Here is a 26,657-nt window from a genome sequence, read left to right as displayed (position 1 = left end):
CATCTGAATTCTAGGCCTTCCAGAATCTGCTATACCAGTCTCGATAGAACTATTCTTGCAGAAAATGCTCCCGATCATTCTAGGTAACACCGTTTTTTCACAATACTTTATGAAAGAGCAGGGGCACCATTTGCTACTCTGTGTCAGCTTCCACAACCAGTGATAGCTTGCATTTTCAATTATTGGGACGTGTCTTGATACAGAAGGTGGCTAGAGAGACATCAGAACAGATCGATTCAAGAGCACCATGCAGCAGAGTTCGTTAGACTTCAGTTCTACAGTACATGTTGCTCACTAAACGTTCATGTTAACATTTTGCTCCAGGACAAAAATTTGAACAATCGGATGCTGTTTCAAGCACAATTGAAAATCCTTCAAAACAAATCACACTTTTCACCAACCCCGAGGAGGCCCATTCCAACATAGCTACAAAAATTGCACTAATTGCTGCAACCACTAAGACACCTCCTATTACTTGGCAAGTTTGTAATTCATCAAATCATAGCAAATCCAGTTTCTAGATGGTAGGTTGCCTAGGACCTTGGTTAGCGTGAGAGACGTAATGCTGAAATATTTGCCAACAACTTGTAGATGAAACGCTTTTGCTCACTCTTAGGGGAAATATTTTGGAGTGCTATTTGTAAAAATCAATCCAGCAAAGTTCAAATTTTTTCTGTTATTGATCTTGTGATGCAACTGTTAGTGCTGTAAATTTGGGAAGGGGTTGGACTCATGGCCAGTTTAGGATGGCTAGTACAGAAAGGGGAGGTGAGATTGAAGGAGAACTTTACATTAGAGTCCTTTTGCATCATCACAATAGAACATTTTATATGCTCGAACTTAGGTGGTACGAGATTATTTCTTTATTACTGATGCAGTCTCCAATTTACGCCACATGGAATGGCAGTGTGAAGGACAACCGGGTAATGACTGGATTAGAGAAGGGGTATACTTGACCAATACCGTTTATGATGCAGACAAATATGGGGCATGCGAGTGTCAGCAGGTTGGCAGTCGAGCCAGCTAAGCATGAGCTATGACCTCAAATGATTAAGTGCTAGTGTAGTGGGGAAAAGAGGGAAGAGTTTGTTAGCGGTGAGGGGAGGTGTAAGTAGCGAGGCTGGAGAGGTAAGTAGATGTGTACCAAGTTTGGGATTGCAGAGGGGAGGGAGTTCCAAGTAAGTGGAGCTAGAAGAGGGAAAGAGCAGAAGCGAGAGAACGCACAGGGTGGGTGAGGTGCCAGAAGGGTAGTGGAGGAGGCAGAGCAAAGGCTGCAGAGTTGTAGGGATTGAAGAAAAAAAAAAAAAAAAAGAGGATAGATACAACAGTGCCTTACCATGGATGGATTTATGTGCTAGGAGAAATTTGAATTTGGCGCAGTTTTCCATAGTTAGCCAGCCAGCGTGATGGCGACAGGAGGAAGTAGGGGTGAAGCGAGGGAATTCAAAGAGAGCCTTGGTAGCCATATTAACAAGCTTGTCAAAGGGACAGAATGCATAGTTTGAAAGACCAAAGAGGATACTGGCACAGTAGTCCAGTTTAGAGAAAATCAGAATGGTCAGATGTTTGGTGGTTTTGAAGGGAAGGAGATGCCTGAAATGTAGGAGGTTGAGGTGAGTTACCTTTGCAGTTTTAGAAATGAAGGTAAAGAATGTGTGTGAAGGGTTGTAGATGACACCAAGGTTTGCAGCTGAAGAGGAGTAGGGAAGGTTTTCAGGTGGGAACTGGATAGGAGAGCATTTGGCGGGAAAGAAAGGCACCTCTGTTTTGGGGTAGTACAACATAAGAGAGTGTGAAGCCATCCAGTATTTAATAGTAGAGACAGTCAGAGATTATGGTGGTAGATGGGTCAGTGGCGAATTCAGAAAAGAAGAAAAAGACTGAGGTGTCTTCTGCAAAGAGTTGGCAAGAGAACGCAAAGGAGGAGATAAGTGCCCTGAGAGCAGAAGTGTACAATGCGAACAGGAGGGGACCCAACAAATAACCTTGCAGAACACCAACAATAAGGGGAGCGAGTGGAGAGGTGCTGTTGTTCCAGGAGACATAATTGGAGAGGTGCCAGGTAGGACTCGATCCAGGGAAGTGCTTGTTCTTGAATCCCAAGCAGAGCGACTACCGAGGACATCAAAGGCCGCACATAAATCGAGGAGGAGTAGGATAGAGGATAGGTTGGAAAGTTTAGCAGAGGCAATACATTTGTAGACATTCATGTGAGCAGTTTCAGTGGAGTGGCAGGGGCGGAAACCAGCCTGGAGGGGTCACGAAGGTTGTGCTTGTCAACTAAGTTAGTAAGGCAGTTGAATACAATACTTTCTAACATGTTAAGAGTAGTGAGGAAGAAGAAGTGACATAGGTCGCAAGTTGGTTGGTAGATTTGGATCAGCTCCTTGCTTATTCAGGGAAGGGATGACCATGGTTATTTTGAAGGTTGAGGGAAAGCAGGTAGCCTCGAAGGACAGGCTGAAGAGATTAGCGAGGTGATAGGCCACTTAGAGGGGCAATAGGTGTGACAAGCTGAGGCACATGGGGTTAGCCTTCATCAGAAGTACAAGGACTTCCCCACAGTGTTCCTATGATTGAAGAGTGAGATAAAAGCATTGAAAGATGGTAGTGTAGGTAGAGTGAAGAAAGTAAGGGAGTGGAGAGATTCCCTGATTTTGGAGACTTTGGAAGCAAAGTATTCAGCAAGGGCACTATCTGAAAGAAGAGTTAATAGTTGTGGGCTTTGGAAGAGTAAGGATGGAGTTTAGGGTGCATTGGAGCTAGCAAGGATGGTAGTGTGCATGTCAATAAGAGGAAGGTAGAAATCCCTTTTAGCACTATAAAGAGAAGACTGGAGGGTTAAGGGCAGAGAGGTATAGTTGCAGGTCCTCACGAGAGTGGGAGGGCTTCCGTCTGTGCAGGAGTCATCGCATGCCAATGCGGAGACCGTATATGAATGGGGAGACCCAAATTTGCGGACGCTGGGATTTAGGGGTGAAAGTTAGCAGTGAGAAAAGTTGTGAAGTAGGGACTGGAACTTTCAGGAAGCAGGGTCAGTGGAAGAAGGATTTGGGAGAGAAGGAGGAGTGAGAGTTGAAGGTCAGAGAAGAATAGCATAGGTTTTAAATGTTCTCTTGGAAACGGGAGTGGTAGGCGGAGAGGAAAGGTTAGAAGGAGCAAATATAATGGTGGTGGATACAATAGTGTGGTCTGAAAGAGATGGTGTGACAGTAGTGCTAGTTGCTGAGAGAGAGAGTTGGAGATAAACAGGAGGTCAAGAGAGTTGCTAGAAGACTGAGTGGGTAGGTTATGAATAGAGTGGATAGCGTGTTAATTGAGAACAGGTTAAGGTCAGAGAGTGTAAGGAGAGGGAAGGCTAAAGTCACCTAAGAGGATGAGGTGATGTGACAGGGAGAGAGAATGAAGGAGCTGGCCAAATTCATTGAAGAATGGTCCGGTGGGGCCAGGAGGGCAATAGATATAAATGAAGTCAGTAGCGTGAGTAAGAGCAATAGCTGAGAGTGTAAATCCAAAGGAGGTAGGCAGGGATGTGGCACTGGTGGATGAGACGTGTTCAAACCTAAGGAAAATAGGTGCCCAATACCACCGCCTTAGCCCGTCAGATGAGGAGAGTAAGAAAAAGAACGTTTGCAGTCATGAAGGGCTGCCAGGGTAGCAATGTCAGAGGGTCCAGGTTTCAGTGAAAGCAAGGATATCAAGTGGAGGAGCGCCAGAGTTAAAGTATTCAGTGATGAAGGATGTTTATTTGCAAACAGACTAAGTGTTCCAAAGTGCAATGTCCAGTTCATGCGTCAAGGAGTAGAGGAATTTAGTTTCAGAGTAAGTGGGGTGTTTAGGTGATAGATGAGGAGCGGTCGTTTGTAACGCTCACCTGGTTCCCACGGAGGCGCGGCGTCGAAGGCGCAGAACTCTGAAGATGGACAGGGAGGGCCCCTCTATTCTGGCTTCCCTGGCTCGTTGGATACCCTTCCTTAGGGTTTGGAAGGATGAGCTCTCCATCCTGCTTCTGATGCAGGGGCGTGTTGAAACCCAGTTACTTCACTGGATTGAGGATTGATGGGAGTTCAGGTAAGCTTGACTGTTCAGGTAAGGCGCTGTAAAAGTTCTGTTCAAAAGTTCAAGCTTAATAATAATGTTCATTGTCTAATTGCAGCAAGCGCTAATGCTTATGTCTTTTTCCCCTTAGGGGCCGGGGTTCGGAGTGCTGGAGATATGGCGCCGACCCGAAGTGAAACAGTTCTGGATGAGCGCTCAGGTAATGTCTTTGCATTCGCTCATTCAATGTCTTTGTCTTTTTTCCCCATAGGGGCCAGGGTCCGGAGATGCCAGGAAGCAGCAGGACCCGAAATGCAGTGGGAATAATCCAACAGGTAAGACTTAAAAGGAAACTGAGCTTTCCTTATTCCTTTTCTCCCTCTCACCTTTGTTCTTGTCTTTTTTCCTCTAGGCGCCGGGGCGTAGCTGAATCCGGAAGATCGCTGCTGAAGATGGAAGCGCTTTGCAAAGGTGAGTAAAATGCAGCGCTGCAGCGATCGAAACGAAATGCCTTTAAAATGATGTCTTCCTTTTCAGGGCCGTTGGAGAAATGACTCCGGGATGCAGATTTAGCAGGTAAGGGCTTTTCTTCTCCTATTCTCTTCCTTTCTCCCCTTGCAGGTGTTCCAGGGTGCTGGCAGGCGTGGCTGAAGTCAGGATGCAGGAGCTGACACGGTGAGCGTCCAGCTGCTAGGTGCAGAACAACACGAAGCATGTGTGGCTGTTCGGGTGGGGTTTAAAGAGCCTTGGAAGAAGTTCCTGGTATGTATCCTTCCACCAATCAGGTATGTATCCTTCCCCGACCACACCCGGGTGGTGAAGTAGTCCTACAGGTTAAGTAGTCCCATTCAGGCCTCAAGAGGGCCTGGATGAAGCAGCAAGGTCTGCATCAGGTAAGTGTGCACCCAAGCACTTAAACACATATCCTCTTCTATGAGCCTGGCGCCTAAGGCGCCAGGACTAGGGTCTGCTATGAGCCTGGCGCCTAAGGCGCCAGGACTGAGTCCAAAGGGCCCCGACTTGGGCCCGCTGAGACTTCCCTGGGGAAAATGATGTCTGCCTCTGGGGTTGCTGGGCCCGGCCTGGCTCCTTAGAGGTAGGCATCAAGACATCGTTGGCTGGCATTGTTAGAAGGGAATGTGGTATGGCGAGTAGTGAGTTTTATAATAGGGATAGGCAAGGTGGGGGAATGTAGTGCGATTGGAGAGAGCATAAGGAGAGAATAGGATTAAGATGAGGAGCATGAAGAGAAAATGAATCTTAGTTCAGTAGTAGTCAGGGGTAGCTGACAATGTACTATACAGATATTAGCTATTACCTGGGGGAGCAGGAGAGGAGGTGGTATAAAGGCCCACAGGTGAAGAGGCAAAGAGGCTGGGAGATTGCCCATAGGTGTTGGCCGTTTGCTAGGGTCGTCCAGCGCTAAGTCGCCCCAGTAACAAGGAGTAAATAGGAGGGGTGACAAGGAGTGTCCAATTGTGGGAGGAGGGAACAGCAGATGGCAGATCAAGAGCAGGCCTGAGCTCGATGTTGCTCTCGGAACAGTTAAACCCTCTTCCGAGGATGGAAAGACCATTCAAAGATGGTGGTTTTGGGGGCCAGTGGTCCCCCGATCAGCTCGTAGATAGACACTGGATGGTTCTTGTAAGTCCCCCGAGTTCTGCAGGCAGCCTCAGGTAGCTGGAAGGTTGTTTTATCAGCTGGATGTTGCTCTCAGCCCAGTTGAGGCCCCTTCCGAGGATGAAAAGGGAACTGGACTCGGACACTAGGTCCTCACACTATTAGAACAGGTTACCCATCTTGTGTTCTAGTAGCAGCCCATAGGCCCTGTTGCAGTTTATCAAACTCTTCCCCCTGAAGGGCAAAGGGGAGACTATCCCATAGGATACGAACTTGGATCCTGACTAGTGTGGACCTGTTTCTCTGGAAATCATTCCTCACCCTAATTTTTGTTTGTCTCATCCTTTTTCATAGTACAGCCAAGCTGGCCATCCTGTTATCTAGCAACAAAAGGTTTCCCGTTGTCCTTCCATGTGCCCCTGAAAAGTGTCCTACATGCGGTCTACGCAGATAGAACCACATCACCCCAGCCATCATCGACCTTCACTGGCTCCCACTGCACACACAAATCACCTTCAAGTCTTGCTGCAACATCTATAAGGCAGCCGCCCTCAAGTCAGCCAGCTACTTCATGGACAGTGCACCACCAGATGCCAGGACACGTGCAGACTTGAATTCCACTGCTTCAAAAAGGAAAGGGCCAGAAAACAAGCCTTCTCTGCCTCTGCCCTAAGACTATGGGACCTCCTCCCCGTCAGCATGAGTCTCGCCCCCACGCTCCTACAATTCAGAAAAGAATGCAAGACCCACCTCTTCAAGGAGCCTCTCCCCCTCAACAAGGCCATCACGTTGCCCCCAGCGCTACCTGAATCACTAGACGCCGTCCGCCCCTCTCCTCCCCGGCATCCTGTACAGATGTACCTCTCCACTGTGCCCTTCTGTATCCTACCCCAGCTGTATATCTGTGTTGTTGTTACTTTTGAAAAGCGCTCCATTGTGTATCTGTATGGTTGTATACCTCTGTTAAAGTGCTCTGTGGACTCTCAAAGCTAGGTCTGCGCTCAATAAATACCATAATAATAATTTGTTTTAGAACAATAAAAGTGTTGAAACTAATGTCTGGTGTGTCAAATGTTCTGTTCCCCATCGTGATAGCCCTCACACCATCCAAGACACACACAAACACAGTATACAAACGTTTACTATCTGATGGTTGTCCTTTACTTGGAGTGAGGAAACAGGTCGATGGCCTTGGAGAAAAGGACCACCAGCTCTCACAGTGACTGTAGAAATGAAGCAGTGCGAAGATCAAGAGCTATTTCCACGAAAGGACCCCAAAATCCACACCTTTTGCAAGCTGCAAAGCTAATAAACTATTAGGAATGTATACCAGTAACACCATAACACAAGTATTTTAGATAGAAGCATTCGTGTTTATTGATTGAATTTCACATTTGTTTGGCAGAGGGAACAAAATGCAAGCACAACAAAAAATATTGCCTACTGATGCAGTACAACAGATGCAACAATGCTTAGGCAGAGGCTGGAAAGAAACAATCACCCTGCAGGGAACGAGCGCAATTGCCCATCAATATTATCAGAAAATATCACAGCACATAATTTGCTTCAGAAACAAAAGCTAGATCTCTACCAATCCTAGTTAGTGACGTTTCACCAAATCATAGTAGCTGTCCTCTATATGGGTGATTGCCACTGAACACAATGCCCGTGAATGAACCTTTTTCCAAGTACATTTCCTAACGCACACAGGGGTGGACATTCATTTCTGTAGACCTATGGGCAGTGGGCGGCAGTGGGCATTCGGCCGTGCTGAGGCAACACTACATTTATGTGTTCAAGACTGCAGAGAGGGTTTTTATAAGTAACAGGTCCACCTCGCAACAGCCCATACTACGCTTTGCTCCTGCTGCCTGCAAAGTAATGCAAGGCTTGTCCCTTGTTGAGATTCTGCCATGGAGGGTATTCTTCTATTAATAAGGAGGAACCTTTACAACGCTACACGCATGGTTTTTCATAATTTTGTACACTGGGCTTTAAAAAAAAATGTAAATAGGAAAAACACGTCCCTGTTCTCGTGCAGCACAACATGTATTTCACATTCCTATGCCCGATTAGGTTTCAAACATGGATACTCTGAAAGGGTGGTGTTGTGAGGGTGAAAAAGAGAAGTAATGCTTTTAAGCCCACATTGAGGCACACATACAACCCTTAGTGACCCACCTTAATAAAAACTAAATATGTTCTGCTTGCTGAGGAAACGCACCTAAAGACTAGTCAGTAAAAATAAAATACGAGAACGTTGCTTCAGAAAATAATTTCCAAAGAATCCCCAGAGTTCTCGTATAGAAATACAATACATTTAGAGTAAGTGCCTGTAATTAGACAAGCAAAACGGCAGAGTCCAAAGTCCAAATATGTCCAATAGTAATCCAAAGTAGACTAAGTTTAGAATTGCAAAAGTGAAACACACCGTGTGTGTAGCTGAAGTAGACTAATGTTCCGGTTGGAAAATAGCGCGGCGGCTGCACACAGCAGGCTCCAACAGGCACTTCCAGAGGCACAGGAACAGGGGCGTGTGCCCTTTTATAGGAAGTGGCCTGTAGAGGAGGGGCAGAGGCACTGTCACTGCTTCCAGAGTCCTTTTTGCGGGATGACAATTGGGGAGTGCAGGAGAGCTTTGGGCTTGTCAGAAGGGGGTGGGGGGGACTAGACGCTAGGGAGAAGTTGTGATTTGGGGAGGCATCGGCTGAGGACGCCGCCATGGGACACTGATGGGAACTTGACACTGGAACTCTGCTAGGCGCTGGTGAACGCTGGACTGGGGTAGTCGACAAGCATGGGAGGGAGTCATGGAGAAATGCCGGTGTTGTGGCAGGAATCGATGCACTGCCGTGTGTGAGTGGTAATTGGGGTGGTCTAACTGGGCGAGTGGTAGTTTCAGGTGGGGCATGTGAGAGGAGTATGATGGGCGCACCAAAGGTCGGGTTGGATTCTCTTTTTTGATGGAGCACTCGGGGTCTAGGGATTCTGGATCTGAGTGGCAGTCAGTTCCTGTTCGGAAGAGGGGTAAGTCGTGGGTTGTGTCTAGGAGTCGGTCTCCTGTGGATCGGGTGGGGGTTGTCAATGGTGTCGCTGTGTCTTCAAGGTTCTCTGTGTTGGAGCAGGAGGAGGCAGAGCCTCTCTGCTCTGAGGTGGTGGGAGATGTGAGTGGTTGTGTGGTGTCTGGTGTTTGGTCTTGTGTGCAAAGTAAGGGGGTTGGTGCTCCAGAGGAGAGAACTTTTGTAGTTCTGGTGGCCAGTACTGTGGGGGGCCAGGATTTCAGGCAGGTGTGCCCGATTGAGATTTCAGTGGAGGAGTGGGCTCATTCACCTGTGTCTATCCGTAAGGTGAGTGGAGGTAAGCTTTTAGTTTGCTGTGTCTCTTGAGCAGCAGGACATTGTGTTGCATTTGGAGAAGGTGGTGGGGATTCCAGTGATGTGATCTGTACCGCCTGTTTGTGTGGTTAGTGGTAAGGGGGTGGTCTATGGTGTTCTGGCTGGTACCGACTTGGACTTTTTGATGTCTGAGCTTAGGTGTTGGTGTGGTTGGAGTATGTAGGTTGGGTCCTAGGAATGGGGTTGTAGTTTTCACTACTCTCTTGGTGTTGTTTCAGTCTGTGGAGGTGCCCTGGTTTTTGTGGATTGGATTTGAGAGGTTCCAGGTGGCAAAATATGTGCCCCCCGCTTTGCGTTGCTTTCGGTGTCAGAAGTTTGATCATGTAGCCGGTGTTTGTAGGGGGGAGCAGTGTTGTGCGAAGTGTGGCGGTAGACATGATATCAAGGAGTGTTTAAGTGAGATGGTACCTGTATTTAGGAACGGTGGTGGGGATCACTGGGTTATGTTCAAGGGGTGTCCTGTGCATGTCCGAGAGGTTCAAGTACAGTCCGAGAGAGTGTCTCACAATTTGTCTTATGCGGAGGCTGTTGCGCGGTTGCCAGCTGCTGGTGTGAATCGGGTTGAGAAGGTTTGTCTATCTGGGGAATGGCTCTTGCCCCCTTCGGTTGTTCCTGTGGATGGCGCTGTGCAGCCACCGGTGGTGGGTGACTTATTGGTGTTGACGAAGGAGAAGTTTTTGTTGTTCATGATTGCGGTTATTAATTGTTGTTTTCAGACGCAGAGCAATACTGAGAAAATGATGATTATAGTACGGCGGCTGAGAAGTTTTTAGATATTGTTTGCTTTACGATGGAGTATTTGAATGAGGTGTTGTGTAGGGGGATTTTGTGAGGTGTGGTGGCTGTAGTTTGGTGTGGGTTTATTGGTAGTGTTGCTTTGCTGTAGTGGTTGTCTGCAGCGGCATTTGTGGGACGTTTGGCGAACATCATCTATTTGGATGGAAATCACCGTCTCCTGGTTTCTGGGAGTCACCCCAAGAAGAAGAAGGAGGGGCGGGCTCACAGCAATCAATGACATGGTTTGATCAATTACAGTCGACGTCTGATGCAGTTCGTGGTAAGAAACGCATCAGCGACATTCCCTTACAGGATTACTTTCACCATAACTCCAATGAACAGAAAAGCTAATGGTGGCTGGGGGAAATGTAAATCTTCACATTCCACGTGGACGGGAACCGCACATTGCGCTCACGGACTAAATCGATGGATTCTTTCTGCCCCTGTTCCTTGGCAGAGGAGATGTAAAAGGGGGCGGTGGGTTAAGTGCTCTTTGCCCCCAGAAATTACCCTGTATCAATGAAAATCTCTAGGTGTGGTTCCTGCCGTAACATGCCGACTGAACCTTGGTGTGTTCTGATCCCTTTATTCCAATAGTGATTACGCAGAGACTGTGAACGCCCCTCCCACATCTGTACTTCACTCCACAGACAATTGAAATGTGCCAGAGATCCAGGCCAGTCAACGCCTTCCCTTGTATAATGGTTAAAACGGCTCTTAGTTGCTATCAGCTCCAGGAACCTGAAAAAATGGAGCAGAGTGTTTTTGCACTTTTTTTTTTTTACACTTCTTGATCATAGTATAGAGTTCCACTGAGCCCCAGCTGTGGCAGTGACGATAGGTTCACCACCTCTCTGCCTGTTGAATAGGGGCAGCTATTCATCATGTTCCTTTTGATCTCCCATCAACAGTGCATGGGTGCGTAGTAATGATTGACTGCAACGTGCTTCTAACAGGGATATCATTCATGTTCTATTAAAGCAATAGAACCCAAGGAGGGGTGGCATTACCGGTAGTTATTGCCATCAGTACCCCGGAACGTTATACCGGGATAATGTTTTTTTTTCTCGAGTTGGGAAAGGGCATGAAAGCTGTTTCTCAACTCAAGGGGGGGGGGAAAAAAGGCTGCCATGGATCAGGAAGAAGGGACTACATGTAATCCCTTTTCCCTTTCCATGGTGGCCTAACGAAGAAAGAGATGGAACGTTGACAGGTGAGTCTTTGTCGGGGAACTAAAAGCAATTGAACCGAGGAAGGGGGGCCATTTCCGCTCGGGCTTGTAACTATCGCCATTACAGTGTCATCGATTGCCGTGAGACGGCCTCTCCTCCACAGGCTACTTCCTATAATAGGCACGGGCACGCGCCCCTGCGCGCAAACCCCAGAAGTGCCTCAGAAGTGCCTGTTGGAGCCTGTTATGGCTCTGGGCAGCGGCACGCATATGGGTAAGCAATTGACTCTAATCCAATTTACCGTTGCTGTGTGTAAGGAAGTGCCTCCAACTCACTGTTTTCTGACTTCATGTTTGCTTTTGCCTGCATATACAATTCGTGCAGAGCCTAGATCCTAACAAGTGGTGCTAAGCCCTTGGTCAGCTACTTTTTTTCTTCTGTTGCACGTGTTGTAACTTGGGTGTTAGTTGCAGATCAGATTGTAATTACTTAGCGAGAGTGCAGCAGCTCATCACATATATATGTGGATCAGCTGCAGTGTCCTTCTGTGTACTGGTCTCTGCTGAGACCAGTCCTTCCTTTGGGTGTTTCTGGTTGCCCTCGCATTTCACGCAAGGGTTTGTTCTGGCACGCTTATGGGTAAGCAATTGTCTCCAATCCAACTTACTATTGCTGGGTTGTTCTTTGGGTTTGTCTCCGGGCAACTTGCATTGCAAAGCAGTGTTTGTTTCACGTCCCTTTTCATACGTTTTACTTGTGTTGATGAAGTCTCAACATGGATAGAGGTCTGAGGAGCGGGAAACAGCTACTCGACCCCTCTATCAAAATAGTCAGTTGCTCTCAGCCGCCCCTCTTAAATCTTATTATTCCAGATTCTGCCTTGCATGATACATCCAATGTTTAACATGTAGATAATGCGGCTCCCAATATTGGAGCCTTGCCCTCTAGCATTACGTCTTCTAGCTCACACTGTGCCATTCCTGGACAGACTAAAGCCCAAGTTCATGCAGCCATTTCTCCTGCTGGGAAGAACCATATCATCTCTCTAAAAGTAGTAAATTATGCTATTCTACCTCCAATGGAATTACCTTCCAATTACCTAAAAATTGTATTTTCTGCCCAAAGTGATTCAGCTAACCCCTAATGAGAAAGAAACACAGGGAAGCAGAGGAAACGGGAACATCAGAACCCATTCTTCTAAATTGAATAGAAACGTAGAGTTCCAGTTTTTGATGCTGCACTGAATACTCATGTCGGCTTGCTCCAAGTTACGGCAGGTAGAGAACGAAGGCACATGAAGGAAAAGTAATTTCTCACACAATTTAGTCAAATTCGGAGGAGGGGCCATAACTGCTGCAATATGTTTCCATAGCCCAAAAGGTAATCACAGAAACACACCAAAAGAAAGGAGAGTGGAGCAAGGAGAGTGGAGCCCTGGAAGCAATGGAAGTCAAGTAGTCAAGTAGGCAGGAGTTCTCACTTCCTTAAATTAAAAATGTGCCCATTCCCTTTTTTTAAAATTATAAACTAGTGTGTTTCTGTACTTCTTTCTTTGATTTTGTTTCTGTAAAAAAGTATTTACTTTTGACTTTGAACGCAACACCTTTTACCAATTGACTTTTTACATTTTTCCAATTGACTTTTTACAAGTCTTAGTCCTAAAGTAATGTCGGACTCTGGATTAGAGCGCGCCTGAAAGCAAGAATATACAACACTGCTTGTACTCTTGCTAAAGCAAGAGTGTGTTCTGTGTACACCTGTGAGAATATAAATTACAAATCTTTAAAAAGCAATAGTAACGTGCATTATTACAAACACAAAAAAGAGAAAACAGTGGGGGTGGCGGTTGCAGCTTCCAAGTAAACAATTCGATAACTTGATTTCCTGAAGAGATTGCTCTAGTGGAAGCGATCAAAAAAATGCCAGAAAGATTAAAGGTTTTAAAGGGACCAGAACCACCATCAGTTCAAATAGGACTCTTTCCCACAACACTCCTGACACTTTATTCACCAAACATTCTAGCAACAGACAAATAATTCAGGCAGATAACCAGGTAACACTACTGCTAGCTAAGTCTGGAAAAGATCATTCTAACAACTTCCCTGTGGGATGTTGTACAGTGGAAGAGTGACAAAAATGTTCATTCTCAGGTTGATGCTAGTGTCCATACGCCTCATTCGAAGCCATGAAGCAACAACAAACAAAATCATTACATCTAGATGAGTCAGCAAGCAGCGGTTAGCACATTCACTCTCAGGGTGATTTTCAAAAGATCCATCTAAAATGAAAAGAAAAAGTGCCCTGGAAACCGTTCAGACATAAAAACCTGCTTTCAAAGGCAATAGCTAAAGCAGAGATATTTAAATGGAAATCACCTGCAGCCTAGGGTTGATGTTAAACTGTGAATCTCGAGCGGGCAGCGATACAAGAATGACACTGGGAAATGGCCTTCAGCAGAGATAGAACCTGGAGTATCTCTCCATCCTACACATGAGGGACCAAGGGCTTTGTCAAGGATGAATACCCCGTGAGGCACAATCATTTTGTATCAATTGATCTGATTGGCCCTCGCCAGGTTATTAACCGTTCGACAATGACTCACCTGCTGTGCTTTGGAGCACCACATCCAGCAGAAGCAGAGTTCCTTTCCTTTCTTTGTCCGGCCACCATAGAAAGGAACAAGGGACCACATGTAGTCCCTTCGCCCTGTTGCATGGTGGGCATTTTCTTTTTTTTCCGCTATCTTTTTAATGGCCAACATGGAAACGGAGAAGGAAATACTCGTAGTCCCTTATCCCCGACCCATGGTGGACATATTTTTGCCATTTCTTTGCTCAAGTTGAGAAACGGTTGACATGCCTTTTCTCAACTCAAGTAAAAATATAATTAGTACCCAGGTACTCGCTTTGCTCGGGCCTGTAACTATCGCCCCAGGGGCATTACTCGACCGGTAATACATCTCCTCCTCGGGTTCTATTACTTTAATACCACACCTTGGTGATGTGTCCCAAAGTCTTACGATGACATGGAAAATGAAAATACCCAGTCGAGAACGTCTTTTGACTCCCACTTCAGCCCAGGTGCTATTCTACTAATCTCCAGAAAAGACAGTGCCCGGGAAACCATTCCACCATTAGAAGCAATCTTAGAAATCTCGGTATTGGCTACCCAAGAGCCCAAAGAACCCTCACATCATAAGGAATTTCTGACACTCCGACTGGGACAGTATCCTGGAGTCTCTCCAGACTATGATTGAAAAGGTCATCTTCAGAGATTGGACCCCAGATCACCTACTGAGCCTGGGACGGACGCTGGTGATAAAGGTCTTTCCCTGAAGCACAGCAGCCATCTTGGGCAGACTTCATTATGGGGGACATCTGGCCCATGCACGCCAACTCACTTATTGTGTACACTCTGAAGTTCATTTTTGTTACGAAATTGATGTTCCACTAATCCAACTAATTTCTTCTGCAATTCAAGTCACTATTTAAAAATATACTTTGATCGTCTCGATTTTACAACTGTAAAACATTTCAGTCAAGATATTTCTTACAACCATATTTACAATTTGTATATGCAGCTGGTCTTTCACTTAAATAAGGCCCTTCCTTTGACATTTCGCTCATTAGCTTTTCACACAAAGGGACTTAAAGGTTTCACTTTAAGTTACGGGTTCTATACAGATCTATGTACATGTATCTTAACATTAACGCAAAGATTTCTAAACTAATCACAAGAGCCATCCTTCCATCCATCTCGCCACCGCTCATCCACCTTGGAACAGTCAAACTCAGCCTTTCCCAACTTCTTGTTTACGTCGTTGTGGAGGAAGCACAGCCACTGGGAAAGGTCGTTCCTTGTGCTGGTGTCTGGCTCAGTTGTGGTTAGTCTGCAAAACGCACAAAAAACACATTTTACTAACACCGTTATTGTAATTACTTGCAGTGCAGAACACATACATATCCATTGAACGCAAATTTCACCAATTTAGAGGTTACAAATTATCCAAGTGCACTAGGCAAAGGGTCACGTTTGCAGATGCCGATTAAGTGAAGTAAACAAAAGCCTGCTCCAGTCACTCACTGCAGGGACTATCTCCACCCCTCCGAGGCAAGGCTACCTAGGGCACCACCAGCAGGCGTGCACCAGACTGGCTCTAAAAACAGCAAACACAGGGTGGTACTCTGCCTAATGGCTACAGAAAGTCTGTGTATGCAAGCACAATGCGTGTATACAGATACATAGGAGGAAAACCGACAGGTCAATGTACTGCATATTCAGATTGGGGTGGCAACAGATTGGGGGGGGGGGATTCCAGATTTAAAACAACGTGGTACTTAAGTAGAAACCGATACAGACAAGTTTACACTCAATTTGAAACTATTTAACGTGATATGCGCCATACAAAATCACCTCAGTTTGCCTACATTGCCATTGCTTGTGCTCATGACTCCGTTCCTACACTCCCAGTGGTAGAAGCGAAGGTGTGTGCAGGGCCTTTGGAAGCATTTCATTTCTGCTTTGAACTGTACAATAGGCACATTTTTCGAAAAGTTGCATGGATACAGTTGGCACATTGATTCGAAAATAAGGTGCATCTAACAAAGCTTTCTTCCATTTCCATGATCTATGCAAATCGGCAGATATGCTCTATTACAACAATGTAAATGCATGGTCTATCTTCTTCTAAGAAAGAAAGACACATTACTTTCTTCCCATCTCCAACTACTACTTCTAGACACCATTTGGTATTCAGCAATGCCCCTCTTCTCCAAGAACTCAGACAACCGCGAGTTCAAACAAATTGATGGGGACTGCAAGTGCTCGCTCAAAGTCACAGCGTAACTGCCCCTTTCAAAAAAACTACCCAAGGAAACAAACCACGATACTTCCCATCTTCTTGGATGGCCTCGTTATAACTCTACTGTTCTGTGGTTTAACAGGCTCCTTGGTAGTGCTACAATGCAAGTGTAAAATAGAGCAACACACACATTCATAAAATGCACTCCATTCCAAAAATAAACGGGCAATGCACACACAAACGTTTGCCCTGGAGTACGTTGTGCAGCATATTTGCACATGCACAAACATACAACTGGTGCAAAGATGCAAGCAAAAGTAATTCTGCCGCATCCGTTTTACAGGTCATGAGTGGACGCGACCGAGAGGCTTTGTGAATGACAGTGTGTGATGAGGTTTGAAATGCTGTGGTGAGAGACCTATGAAAGGGTTTGGCTATGTCAGTTAGTTGTGGACTACTGGAAATGCCTCCATTATTTTGCCACTAATTGAGGCTCCTGAAGGAATATTAATGAAACCGCTTTCTTCTCTTACTGAACCTGTGTCCTGGGCATCCTTGGACTACCGCTTGCATCATTGCTTTGGCGACCAGAAATGCTATACAAGCAGCCAGCCCACCTGAGATAACCACTGCCCAATAACATCTCCTCTCCAAGCCAGCTAACCACCTGCATCTCCCTGAAAAAGAGCTTCCTTAAAGAAGGCTCTATGCCCTTTTAAACCATTCATTTGGACAGCCTGTTTTTGGGACCACGCTCCAAAGCATCATACTACAAGTCACAAGTAACATGACCACCAGGATATGCACGATATCCTGGCTGGAACCTTAAATGTGGATCTGCCGCAGGGTCAGAGATGCACTGTGACCACAACGTTAAGAGAACTGATGGTGCAGGTGGAACCGTGGTCCCTAAGCAGCTGCCACATTTTAGTTTCATTTGAGGCATAGATAAGGGACGTCCTGTGGTACTCCGAAGGCCTCTGTGGAAGCCAAGCAACTTGGCAAGGACCCAGATTATTGCAGTCTCCTCCATGAAATTCCTAAGATCTCTTCAGTCACCTCATCTTATTGAGGATGTCCAAGTGACTAAACCTGCAAAGCCAATTAAGCAAATAAAAATAACAGACTGTACTAGATCCCTTAAAATCAAGGGATCTGGATGAAATATTTCTGTTCAACCAACGACTGAGGCTACATCTGGTTTCGATGATTTACCTAATAAGTAGTTGAGCAGCCATGCACAACAGCTGCAGCAGAACACATGAGAGCAGTAGGAACACTTGCTGCCATTCAGAGGACTCTTCTTGCCCCTGGAAACCAACACCACAGCCTGCTGCCTTCATGTTACAAATACAACCTTTGTAACCCGCTTTCCACCCCCAGAGCTCTTGCAGTTCTGGTCTCAAACTTAAACAGGGAACATTTGTTTTCAAAAGCAAAATCCAATTAGGTGCATTTATTCCTAGCCACTGAGCTGGCACTGCAAATTAATATCAGTCTCCTATTCACTTCCGTATGGACCATGGATCTCTATGATATACGTCATTTATAACGCACCTGTACACAAGACAAGGGAGGGAAGACACAACAAACAATCGTACTACGCCTTGTGTCATTCAGATTGTGCAAGTGCGCCAACGCAAAGTGCAGGGGGAAGTGCTAGGGGAAGTGCTAGGGAGTGGGAAGGCAGAAGTGCAGCGCGGCTCTGGCTAAGTGCAAGGAGGCAGGGGAATGAAGGGGTTACAGTTATATCCCCTAAATGCGCAGTAGGCCCGGAGGCCGTGCAGGGGGGGGGCTGATCATGGAGGAGCCTAGTACCCAGTGAGACACTGACGGTAGCAAAGCAAACAGTCGCCGCAGCAGACAGGTAGGTCAGCAGGGGGAGGGAGAGAGAAAAAGCAGAGGAGAAAAGGAAGGTCTTGAGCTGCTTCCGGATATTAAGGTGGTCTGGCTCAATTTTGAGAGGGGCAGGGAGGCCATTCCAGAGGGCGGCACCTGCAGAGGAGAGAGATCTACCCCCCGCTCTCTGCATGGAGAAGCGTATGACAGTCAAAGAGTTGGAGGTGGCTGAACAAAGGCATTTTGGAAGAGAGTTTGAGGTAGTGCAGGCCCCGGCACCAGAAAGCCTTGTGGATGATCCAGAGGGTCTTGAACTTGATCCTTGCAGCCACCAGGAGCCAGTGGAGAGATATCAAGGCTGGAGGGATAGGGTCCCTGGGCTTGAGTCCAAGGATAAGTCTTGAAGTCCTGTTCTGGATTAGTTGCAGAGGATGGAGAGTAGAGGAAGGCAGAATGAGAAAAGAGGATATTGCAGTAGTCGAGCCTAGAAAGAACCAGAGCTCTGGTGACAGTGAGCTTCTGGGTGAAAGTGAGAAAAGGAAGAATACCTCTGATGAGGTGCAGCAGGTAATGGGCCTTCTTGGCAAGGTTCGTCATGTGAGGAGAGAAGGAGAGTGGAGTCGAAGATGAGACCACGGTATTTTGCCTCACAGGAAGGCAAAGGAAGAGGGCCCATGGAGGACGGCCAGAGTCTGAGAGGGAAAGCCGGAGCAGGGGTTCCAATGAGAAGGATCCCCGTCTTACTGGTATTAAGGCAAAGATCGTTGGAGGCACACCAATCCTGAATCACGAATATACAGTCAGGAATAATGAGAGAGGAGAGCAGGTGGAGGGGAGCCTGGAAGAGAGCAAAATGTCATCCGCATAGCACGGAGGAGAGTGTAGAGATCAGGTGAAACAAAGACGCCAAGTAGACATTGAAGAGCCAGGGTGAGAGGATAGAACCCTGGGGAACGCCACAAGTGGAGAGAGAGGTTGTGGAAAGAAAAGGAACCTAGTTGGTCCTGGGAGGGTCGGTCCATGATGAAGTTGGTCAACCACTCCAGGGCCTGATCTGTGATGCCAAGGTTCTCCCGGATTCGATTGATCAGGATGGCGTGATGGACTGTGTCAAAAGCAGGTGACGGGTCAAGGAGGATGAGGACAGATGTCAAGATTAGAGAGCAGATCTTCCGAGGTTTTCAGGAGAGCAGTTTCCGTGCCTCTGGCTGCTCTGAAGCCAGACTGATGGTCATGGAGGCAACCAACAGATTCAGTGCGGAGAGTAAGCTGGGAGATGGCCAGCTTTTCCAGGTGTTTGTCCAGGAAAGGAGTGATAGAGATCGGGCGATAGTTTGCCCGACAGGTAGGATCGGCAAAAGGCTTTTTAAGGAGGGGGTGCACAAGGGAGTGCTTGAGGAGAGAGGGGAAAGATCTAGTGGCAAAAGAGAGATTGCCGAAATCAGCCAAGGCTGAACGTGGTCCTTGATGGTTCTGGAGGAGCAGGGAGCACCTGTTTGGATGACACTTTCATATCAGACTTGTCTAGAAACATCGTCAGGTGTTGTCAGAGAGAAAGAGAAAAAAGGAGGAGGAGAGGACCGCGGCCAAAGGGGGGCTGAGGGAGGGAGAGGAAGAGGAGAAGTTGTCCAGAGTGTTGGAGATAGAAAGATGCAGGTTAGAGAGGGCTGTGTCAGAGTGCGAGTCAGCCGCAGGAGAAAGAACAGCACAGAAAGTAGAGGCAAAGGCATTCAATGACACAAGCTTCATGGGCCGAAAGACCAAGAAGGTAGTTGGCAGTGCTGGGGGACAGAGAGTGGCAGGTGAGAGGAAAGCAGAAAGTGGTCAGTCCAAGAGAGAGGAGTGGTGAGAGGGGGATGTCTGGGGAGATGAGAACATCCAAGGTGTGTCTGGCAGAGTGTGTTGGAGAGAGAGATAGAGAGATAGAGAGACACAGAAGTTGCGGAAGAGTCTAGAGGAGGGATTGGAAACATCCAGGTGGATGTTGAGGTCTCTGAGGAGAAGTCTATAGGTATAGGCAAGGAGAGAAGAGGAGAGGTCAGCCCACTGAGAGGAAGAGGGCAACCTAGCCAGGTGGCCTGTAGATGGTAGCCACAGCCAGAGAGAGGCCAGGAGAGATGGAGAACCTGCAGGCCAGGCATTCAAAGGAGGAGTAGGCCTGCATAGGAATGACAGAAGCTGGGACCCACTTTGGAAGGATCAGAGCTACGCCACGTCTGGGTTGGTTGGTTCTGGGTTTGGAGAGGGTCTTCTAGCCATCAGGGAGGAGAGTGTCAAAACTTGTGACAGAGCTAGCCGTGAACCATGTCTCAGTGAGAGCAAGCACATCCAGGTCAAGTTCTTTGAGGAGGTGGCAGATGTCAGAGGAGTGTTTGACAGCAGAGCGAAAGTTGAGAGCAGTGACATGGAACAGATTGCCACATTTGAAAGACTTCCGGGGTGGGGTACAGGCTTGAGGTACACCCATCAGAAGTGGTAGAGGGGCCTGCGAGTGGGCAGAGGTGGCATAGTAGCCAGAGAGGAGGAGGAGGAAGCCAAAGAGGCCGCACGGAAGATGGAGGAGGTGGCAGAAGAGCCAGAGTGGTGCTAGTAGGAGAAGAAAGGAAGTTGATAAGACATGGGAGACGCCTATCGAAAAGGAGGAGATTGGACTGAGGGCCCTGAACCAAGACAGTGCCATGCAGATAGACATTAATGATGGTCTTGGAGGAGTGGAAGGAGGACAAGACGACCTCCCACCGAGTGCCACCATGAATGGGAGAGGAAGCGAAAGGAGAGAGAGCTGAGACCATATGAGAGGTCCATAGGTCTGGAGAGGGAACGACAGAAGTTGTTGGGTTAGGGTCTGTCTGGAGGAATCACTGATGTGGGCATCAGCGATAGGGAGGCCAGAGTTGGAGACCAGGATATCCCTCTTAAACCTTTTCCTTCCAGACTTAGTGAGAGGGATAATATATGAGATAGAGTAGCAGTTTGAGAAGATCTGAGAGATGGAGAGCTCCATAGAGGGTGCGAGGTGGCAAGAAAGGAGCGCGAGGGAGGAAAGAAGCACGGCCCAGAGCCAAACACCACGGGAGGCAACACACGTGTGGGTTCACACAGAAGGGGGCACAGAGGAGGCAACAAGCAGGCATCCACAGGGCTGTGTGCATGGACGACAGGGGGGAGTGTGTTGTAATAAAACTTTCCTAGAAACAGGGAAAAGCGAATAGTTTCAACACAAACAGCAATGTAAACAAGGAAAAGTGAACTTTCCTAGAGACATGGCCAAGCAATACAGTTCACCGAGATGCTAAGTGTGGTGCAATATGAACACTAGTTTAATTAGCGAGGTGGATCAGTTTAGTGTGGTGCAGCGATTGCTGCACCCCCTAACCCACTGCACTTTAGCAGCTGCATCAGGCGGACGGCTGCAGGCTTCTTCCTTCCTCGGCTTACACTGACAGACACCAACTGGAGCTGCTTTGAAGGAGCTGTCCTTTGCCCCAGGGTCCATCGCCGCCGAGGGTGCAACCGGCAGTGGTGCTACCCTACTGGATCAGTTAGGTAGGGATGCAAGCCCAATCAGGAGTCGGGAGAGGGGGGTCTATCTGTGCAGATAGATGAAATCAATGCGAAGGAGGATTTTAATCATAATAATGTTATCAATTAATGTCCTCCTGAGGTGAAAGAGCTTCGAAGGGTTAATAAGAGGAACCAACTGCATCAACAACAAAAGAAATAAATAAAATAAATAAAAAAAAAAATTTAAATAAAAAAAAAAAATCGAAAAAGCCCAGAATCCATCGAAGATCCTCCAGGAACTTTCCAAGATCTCTTCATTCACCTGATCTTATTGGGGATGTCCAGGTGACTAAACCTACAAAGCCAATGAATCAAATGGAAATAACACTGTACTAGATCCCTTAAAATCAAGGAATGTGATCAAATATTTCTGTTCAAACAATGGCTGAGGCTATGACATCTGGTTGCTATGATGTACCCAATAAGCAGTTGAGAAGATTGGTTATTGAAATTTTGCCTTAGTCGAGTACCCAAAAAGACTCTTTATTGAGGAGCCCCAAGGACGGGAATCTACAAACCCGCCGATTCTGTACGGTTCGCAACAAAGGTGTACAGAGTGATATACGCAAGTTAAACTTGTGTCGCCCAGTTGACATTATATTCAATAGAAGGGGAAATTGCCTAAGAAGAGGTTCTATAGCAGAAACGAATCAAGAATTATAGTGGAAATGTTATTATCCGATTCACAGAAACCGCTGCTGAAAAGGACAAATATTTTAACTATGGCCCGTGATATCCCTATGCTGAGACTGACCTGCCCGAGACATCACTCAGGTGGATTTTATAGATGACTCTAGAACAGACTTGGTCATCTTAATTATCCCCTCGCATGTCATCCCATAACATTTACTATCTGAGATTGTCAACTTCAGGATGATGGGGTATGATATAGGTTTTGAATCCAACTGGATCTATTGTTCGCCAAGAAGGAGGCCTCCTCATGTAAATAGGCCTATTGTGAAGCCCTGGTTGCCAGACTTGAATATAATGTGTAACATTGGTATTGATGACCAGGTTACCAGGAGGGTCATTAGTGTGGGAAATTTGGCAAAAGAGTGATTCGGATTGGTCATCGCTAGCTGCAGCAATAAATATAAACCCATGCCCCTTTGCGTTACAACATAACATTTTTTATAAACAATCAGTATTGAAGGTCCTATCTTGGAACTCCAGGGGCAATGGCCATCTATTAAATGAATTATGTACAATGTTGAGGCAGTTTCCGGTAATAGTTCTCCAAGAGAGTTGGCCGACCTCTAGCATTTTTATAGATGGTTATAGTGTCAGCCAACAATGCACAACTAAAGGTGTAGTGGGCCACCCTCAGGGGGTCCTTCTGATTGCCATCAAAGATTTGATGGGATGGACATTAAACGAGTTTCCAATTCAAAGATTTATGACATTTTGGTTTGTGATTGAGGAGCGGCATAGTTTGTTGCATTTCTTTTATGGTAAATATTAATTGGAATCCATCCAAAAGCCCCATCTCAATTTCTACAAAATCTGTCCCTTTTGCTTGATGACTGGCTTTCAGTGGTCAGTGGTGTGTCTGTCCTGCTGGTGGGCAATTAAAATACTAATTTATTAGTCAACAACGGGATGGCAAAGGATTATGATGAGGTTTTGCTAAATGCAGCCGTATCAAATGATGCTGGTACTCATTGGTTAGCTTTTATTCAGAAATGGAATATCGAATGCTTAAATGGTAATATAGTAGGTGATTCAGATCCCTGTGATACCTGGTCTAATGGAGTTTATTCATCTAGGATTGACTCCGCTTTAGAATAAGGAGCTTTTTTACAGTGTGTTAATTTCTGCATTATTTATACAAATTCTAGCCATCATAGGATTCTTTGCACTGACGTTTTATTGCCATATACAGTGTTGAGAGAGAGGGTAGTTAACATTGCTAGTAACCGGATATAATAGATGTTCAGTAAAACAGTGAAACTGAATAATTTATTTTTATTTATTTGAATTTGTAAAGCGCACTACAGCCCAGAGGCATTGAGGCGCTGTTGTAAGAATATGACTTGGTTACCAAATTTTTGCATGTTTACAGAATTTTTGCATGTTTACAGAATTTTTAGGCTTAGCTCGTGGTTACAATGAGCAGAGGCCTAAGCTTTGTAAAGAATCAGGCATGTAAATACAGCGATACAGTGGTTAAACAAACAAAAGTGTTTTGACAGCTTTTCAAAATGCTGTGTAAGAGTCAATGTTTCTGATGTGTGGAGGGAGCAAGTTCCAGTTGGAAGCTGCAATGACGGGAAAGCTGGCTCCTCCTGATCTCGCTCTGAGGGTTTTGGGGATGGTGATCTTGTTTAAGTAGGCCATTCTGGTAGGTCTTTCCAAGGAGGGTTTGGCGATCCTCAGAGAGGTAAAGGGGAGCAGTGTCATGCAGACATTTGTGGGTAAGTGCTAGGGTTTTGAATAAGATACGTTCCCGAACGGGGAGCGCCAGTGGACAAGTTTTCTGGTTGTTGATATATGGTCACTTTTGGTGATGCCCGTGGCTGCTCTAAGTGCATTGTTTTGTACTGTCTGGAGTTTTCTAATATTTCTGGAAGAAGTGCCAGCCAGGAGTGCATTGCAATAGTCTAACCTAGACCAAACTATTGCTCTGGCTATGGTAATGCAGTTCTGTTTTGTTAGGAATGCAATCTCAGACACTTTTTATGATAATCACTCGCTTTCTAGAGAACACCTTGCCTACTATCTTTAAAATATTTTGAAAATAGTAGATTCTGACAGTTGGCCAAACAGGGAAGCAGCATCAACATGAATTTGATTTGGAGGTGCAAGCACAAAAAAAGGGAGCTTGGCAGTGGGAGAAACCTGACAGTGTTACCGGCTAGTCACCGGGGATCAGTCATCCAGGTGGCCAGGACACGCCATCGCTATTGGATGCAGTTCCTGGGGGTGGACCAGTGAGGGAGGATCACCTGGATGGGGGGTCCTTGGAGTGGGAATGAGAAACCAGCAGCAGCATCCACACCTTTTCCATATCCTACCACGTATGATATTCCAAAACACTGCCCCCAACCCCCCTTTCGAACACAAACACTTTTGCACAACACGAAAGCTACGGACTAACACCAGAGCCGTTTTCCTGGCATGGCCCAATAAAAGGGTCAGGCAATTGCCCAGAATATATATAACACACACACACACACACACACCCCCAATAGCAACAGATGCCATATATTTCAGGTTTTCTCAGTGAGAATTGTCAAAACTAGTTTCAGAATCCCTTGCTTCGCTTACGAAGTTCTGGTGTTCAAATATATACTACCCTCTGAAGAGGGTGAAAATACAGACCTTTTTGTACTGTAATATTTTGTCTATATAAGAAAGTGTTGGATTACCAGAAATGTAAAAAGCAAAAAATACAGCGACAAAGGAGATAGGATATAGCAGGGAAACAAGACAGATGGAGAATTTAACATGAAGGAAGATTTATAGGACATTCATATGTTTACACTGCAAAGAAAGATGTCAAATTGGTACACAATACCACTTTGTAAATATAGATGGGAAGGAAACAACAAGCATAGGATAACATAATATATTGGCTACTGCATTTTACCAGAAACACAACTAGGAGTGGATATGTTGATCAACAACTGTTAAAAATCAACTCGGCCACGATTTTGGATAGCCCATCATTGTTAATGTGGGTGCGAGAGGCACAATTACCATTTTAAGTGTCTTCTTGAGATTAATAAAAATAGACACTCACCGTTCTCTTAAATCTTCAGCACATTCGTCACAAGGATAAAACTTGGAAAACAAGTTGAAAAAGTTTTTCATATCTGTCTGCTGTTGATGGTTTGGCTTGTCTGGATAATACGCTGCCATTGTGTGCAGGAATGACCATGTGCTTCTACCTAGTTCTTCTCTGTCAAGAGGACATTCTGCAGGGCGCTCCTTTTCTTCTACATTGGTCTCCTGGACAAAAGAAAAGAGGATGCACAAATATTTATCGGTTTATGGAAGAGTCACTGTGTTACTACCTGCTGTTAGTGGTACCTTTTATAGGATGGCCTGCATTATGGTTCCATATATCTTCACGTGTCTGTATTTTACTTCCTTTTAGTTGAAATTGTATGTAGAATGGTTTTTAAGAGACTAAATAGTAACTCCCATTCCCAAATGGGATATTGTTTAGGTGGGTAAAAATGTATTTTATTTTTTTGCAATACTTTTAAGCACCTGGTAATTCAAGAAAATGAACAGACGCATTTTTAATTGAAGTACCTCTCCAAATCAAGAAGTAATTGGCCAGATTTCTGTTTTCCTGTGGATTTGCTTGGATGAGATTTATTGTGTTAGCTAAGTTGCTCCATTTACTGTTCCCCTGAAGCTGTATACCTTGATATCCCTGATCACAGAGAGCACAAGCTGCTGGCAGCATTACAGGAAATTACCAATTCGAACCCTGGAGACCGGACCGACACTCCTTGCATACAAAAGGAACTGCTAGACCGAGCCCTAGTCAAATTGTGGTCAACCCATGTAAATGACACTGGTTATATGATTAATGTTGAGTCAGTCAAAATTACTCCAAATACTGCCAAGCCCCTGCCATGTGTACCCCAGTATACCATTTCCCGACAGGCTGAAGAAGGTATTCGCCCTTCAAGAGAATCCCTTCTCCAACAAGGTATTACTGTGCCAAGCCAGAGTCCCTGCAATACTCCAATTTTGCCCACTAAAAAGCCAGGGAAAGAAGTTTGTTTTATTCAAGATTTGCTAGCAGTGAATGCAGCCGCGATACTGGCTTTTCCAATCCTACCTAATCCGGCTACCATTTTGTCATGTATTCCATATACTGCCAAATACTTCACTGTTGTAGATTTGTGATCTGCATTTTTCTCCATACCCATACATCCTGTCATTCAGTATATGTTTTCATTTACCGATAAATCTACTCAGTATACATTCACAAAGCTTCCAATGGGATACGTAGAAAGATCGAACCCGTTCTCTCAAATTGTAAAAAAGATCTTGATTGAGTTCTGTTTCCAGGAGGGTCAATGCTGGTGCAGTATGTAGATGGCCTGTTCCTAGCCTACCGCTCCTTTGAAGTTTGTGAGGAAGTCTCACTTATTCTGTAGAATGCACTAGCTGAAAAGGGTCACAAGGCATCAAAAGACAAATGACAGTTGTGTTTGCCCTGTGTGCGATACCTGGGCCACAAGATTCCTGCTGGGTGAAAGACATCTATCCCAGGATTGGATTGCAGTGATCCAGAAAGTCCCCAAGCCCCAGACCAGGAAGATGATGGGAGGGTTCCTCTGGATGATTAATTACTGTAGACATTGGCTCCTGGGATATGTATACATTGTTAAGTCCCTTCAGAACCTCATGCATGATTCGACCCCCAAGCTGCTGCCAGGGCCTCAAGAACCAGAAGATGCCTTTGTCACGATAAACAAGCACTCACAA

At 45.9% G+C, this 26,657-nt stretch overlaps 2 protein-coding genes across 2 annotated transcripts in view; one reads left to right on the top strand and one right to left on the bottom strand.

The window, feature by feature from the left end:
- LOC138569380 (uncharacterized) overlaps nucleotides 1-26,657 on the top strand; it is a 248,235-nt gene that overhangs the window by 88,019 nt on the left and 133,559 nt on the right. The window lies entirely within an intron of this gene.
- Nucleotides 7,011-26,657, bottom strand: part of GFER (growth factor, augmenter of liver regeneration) — a 36,962-nt gene continuing 17,315 nt past the window's right edge. Inside the window, exons 2-3 of the mRNA XM_069647308.1 lie at nucleotides 24,949-25,157; nucleotides 7,011-14,891 (exon numbers count right to left, since the gene is read on the bottom strand). Of these exons, the coding sequence (XP_069503409.1) occupies nucleotides 14,729-14,891; nucleotides 24,949-25,157 (372 nt within the window). The 3' untranslated portion in view covers nucleotides 7,011-14,728. The remainder of the gene's footprint in view (nucleotides 14,892-24,948; nucleotides 25,158-26,657) is intronic.

This window comes from Ambystoma mexicanum, chromosome 2q (assembly GCF_040938575.1).
Source record: "Ambystoma mexicanum isolate Mex_15411 chromosome 2q, UKY_AmexF1_1, whole genome shotgun sequence".
NCBI classification, from domain to species: domain Eukaryota; kingdom Metazoa; phylum Chordata; class Amphibia; order Caudata; family Ambystomatidae; genus Ambystoma; species Ambystoma mexicanum.
This window is presented reverse-complemented; position numbering and strand designations above follow the sequence as displayed.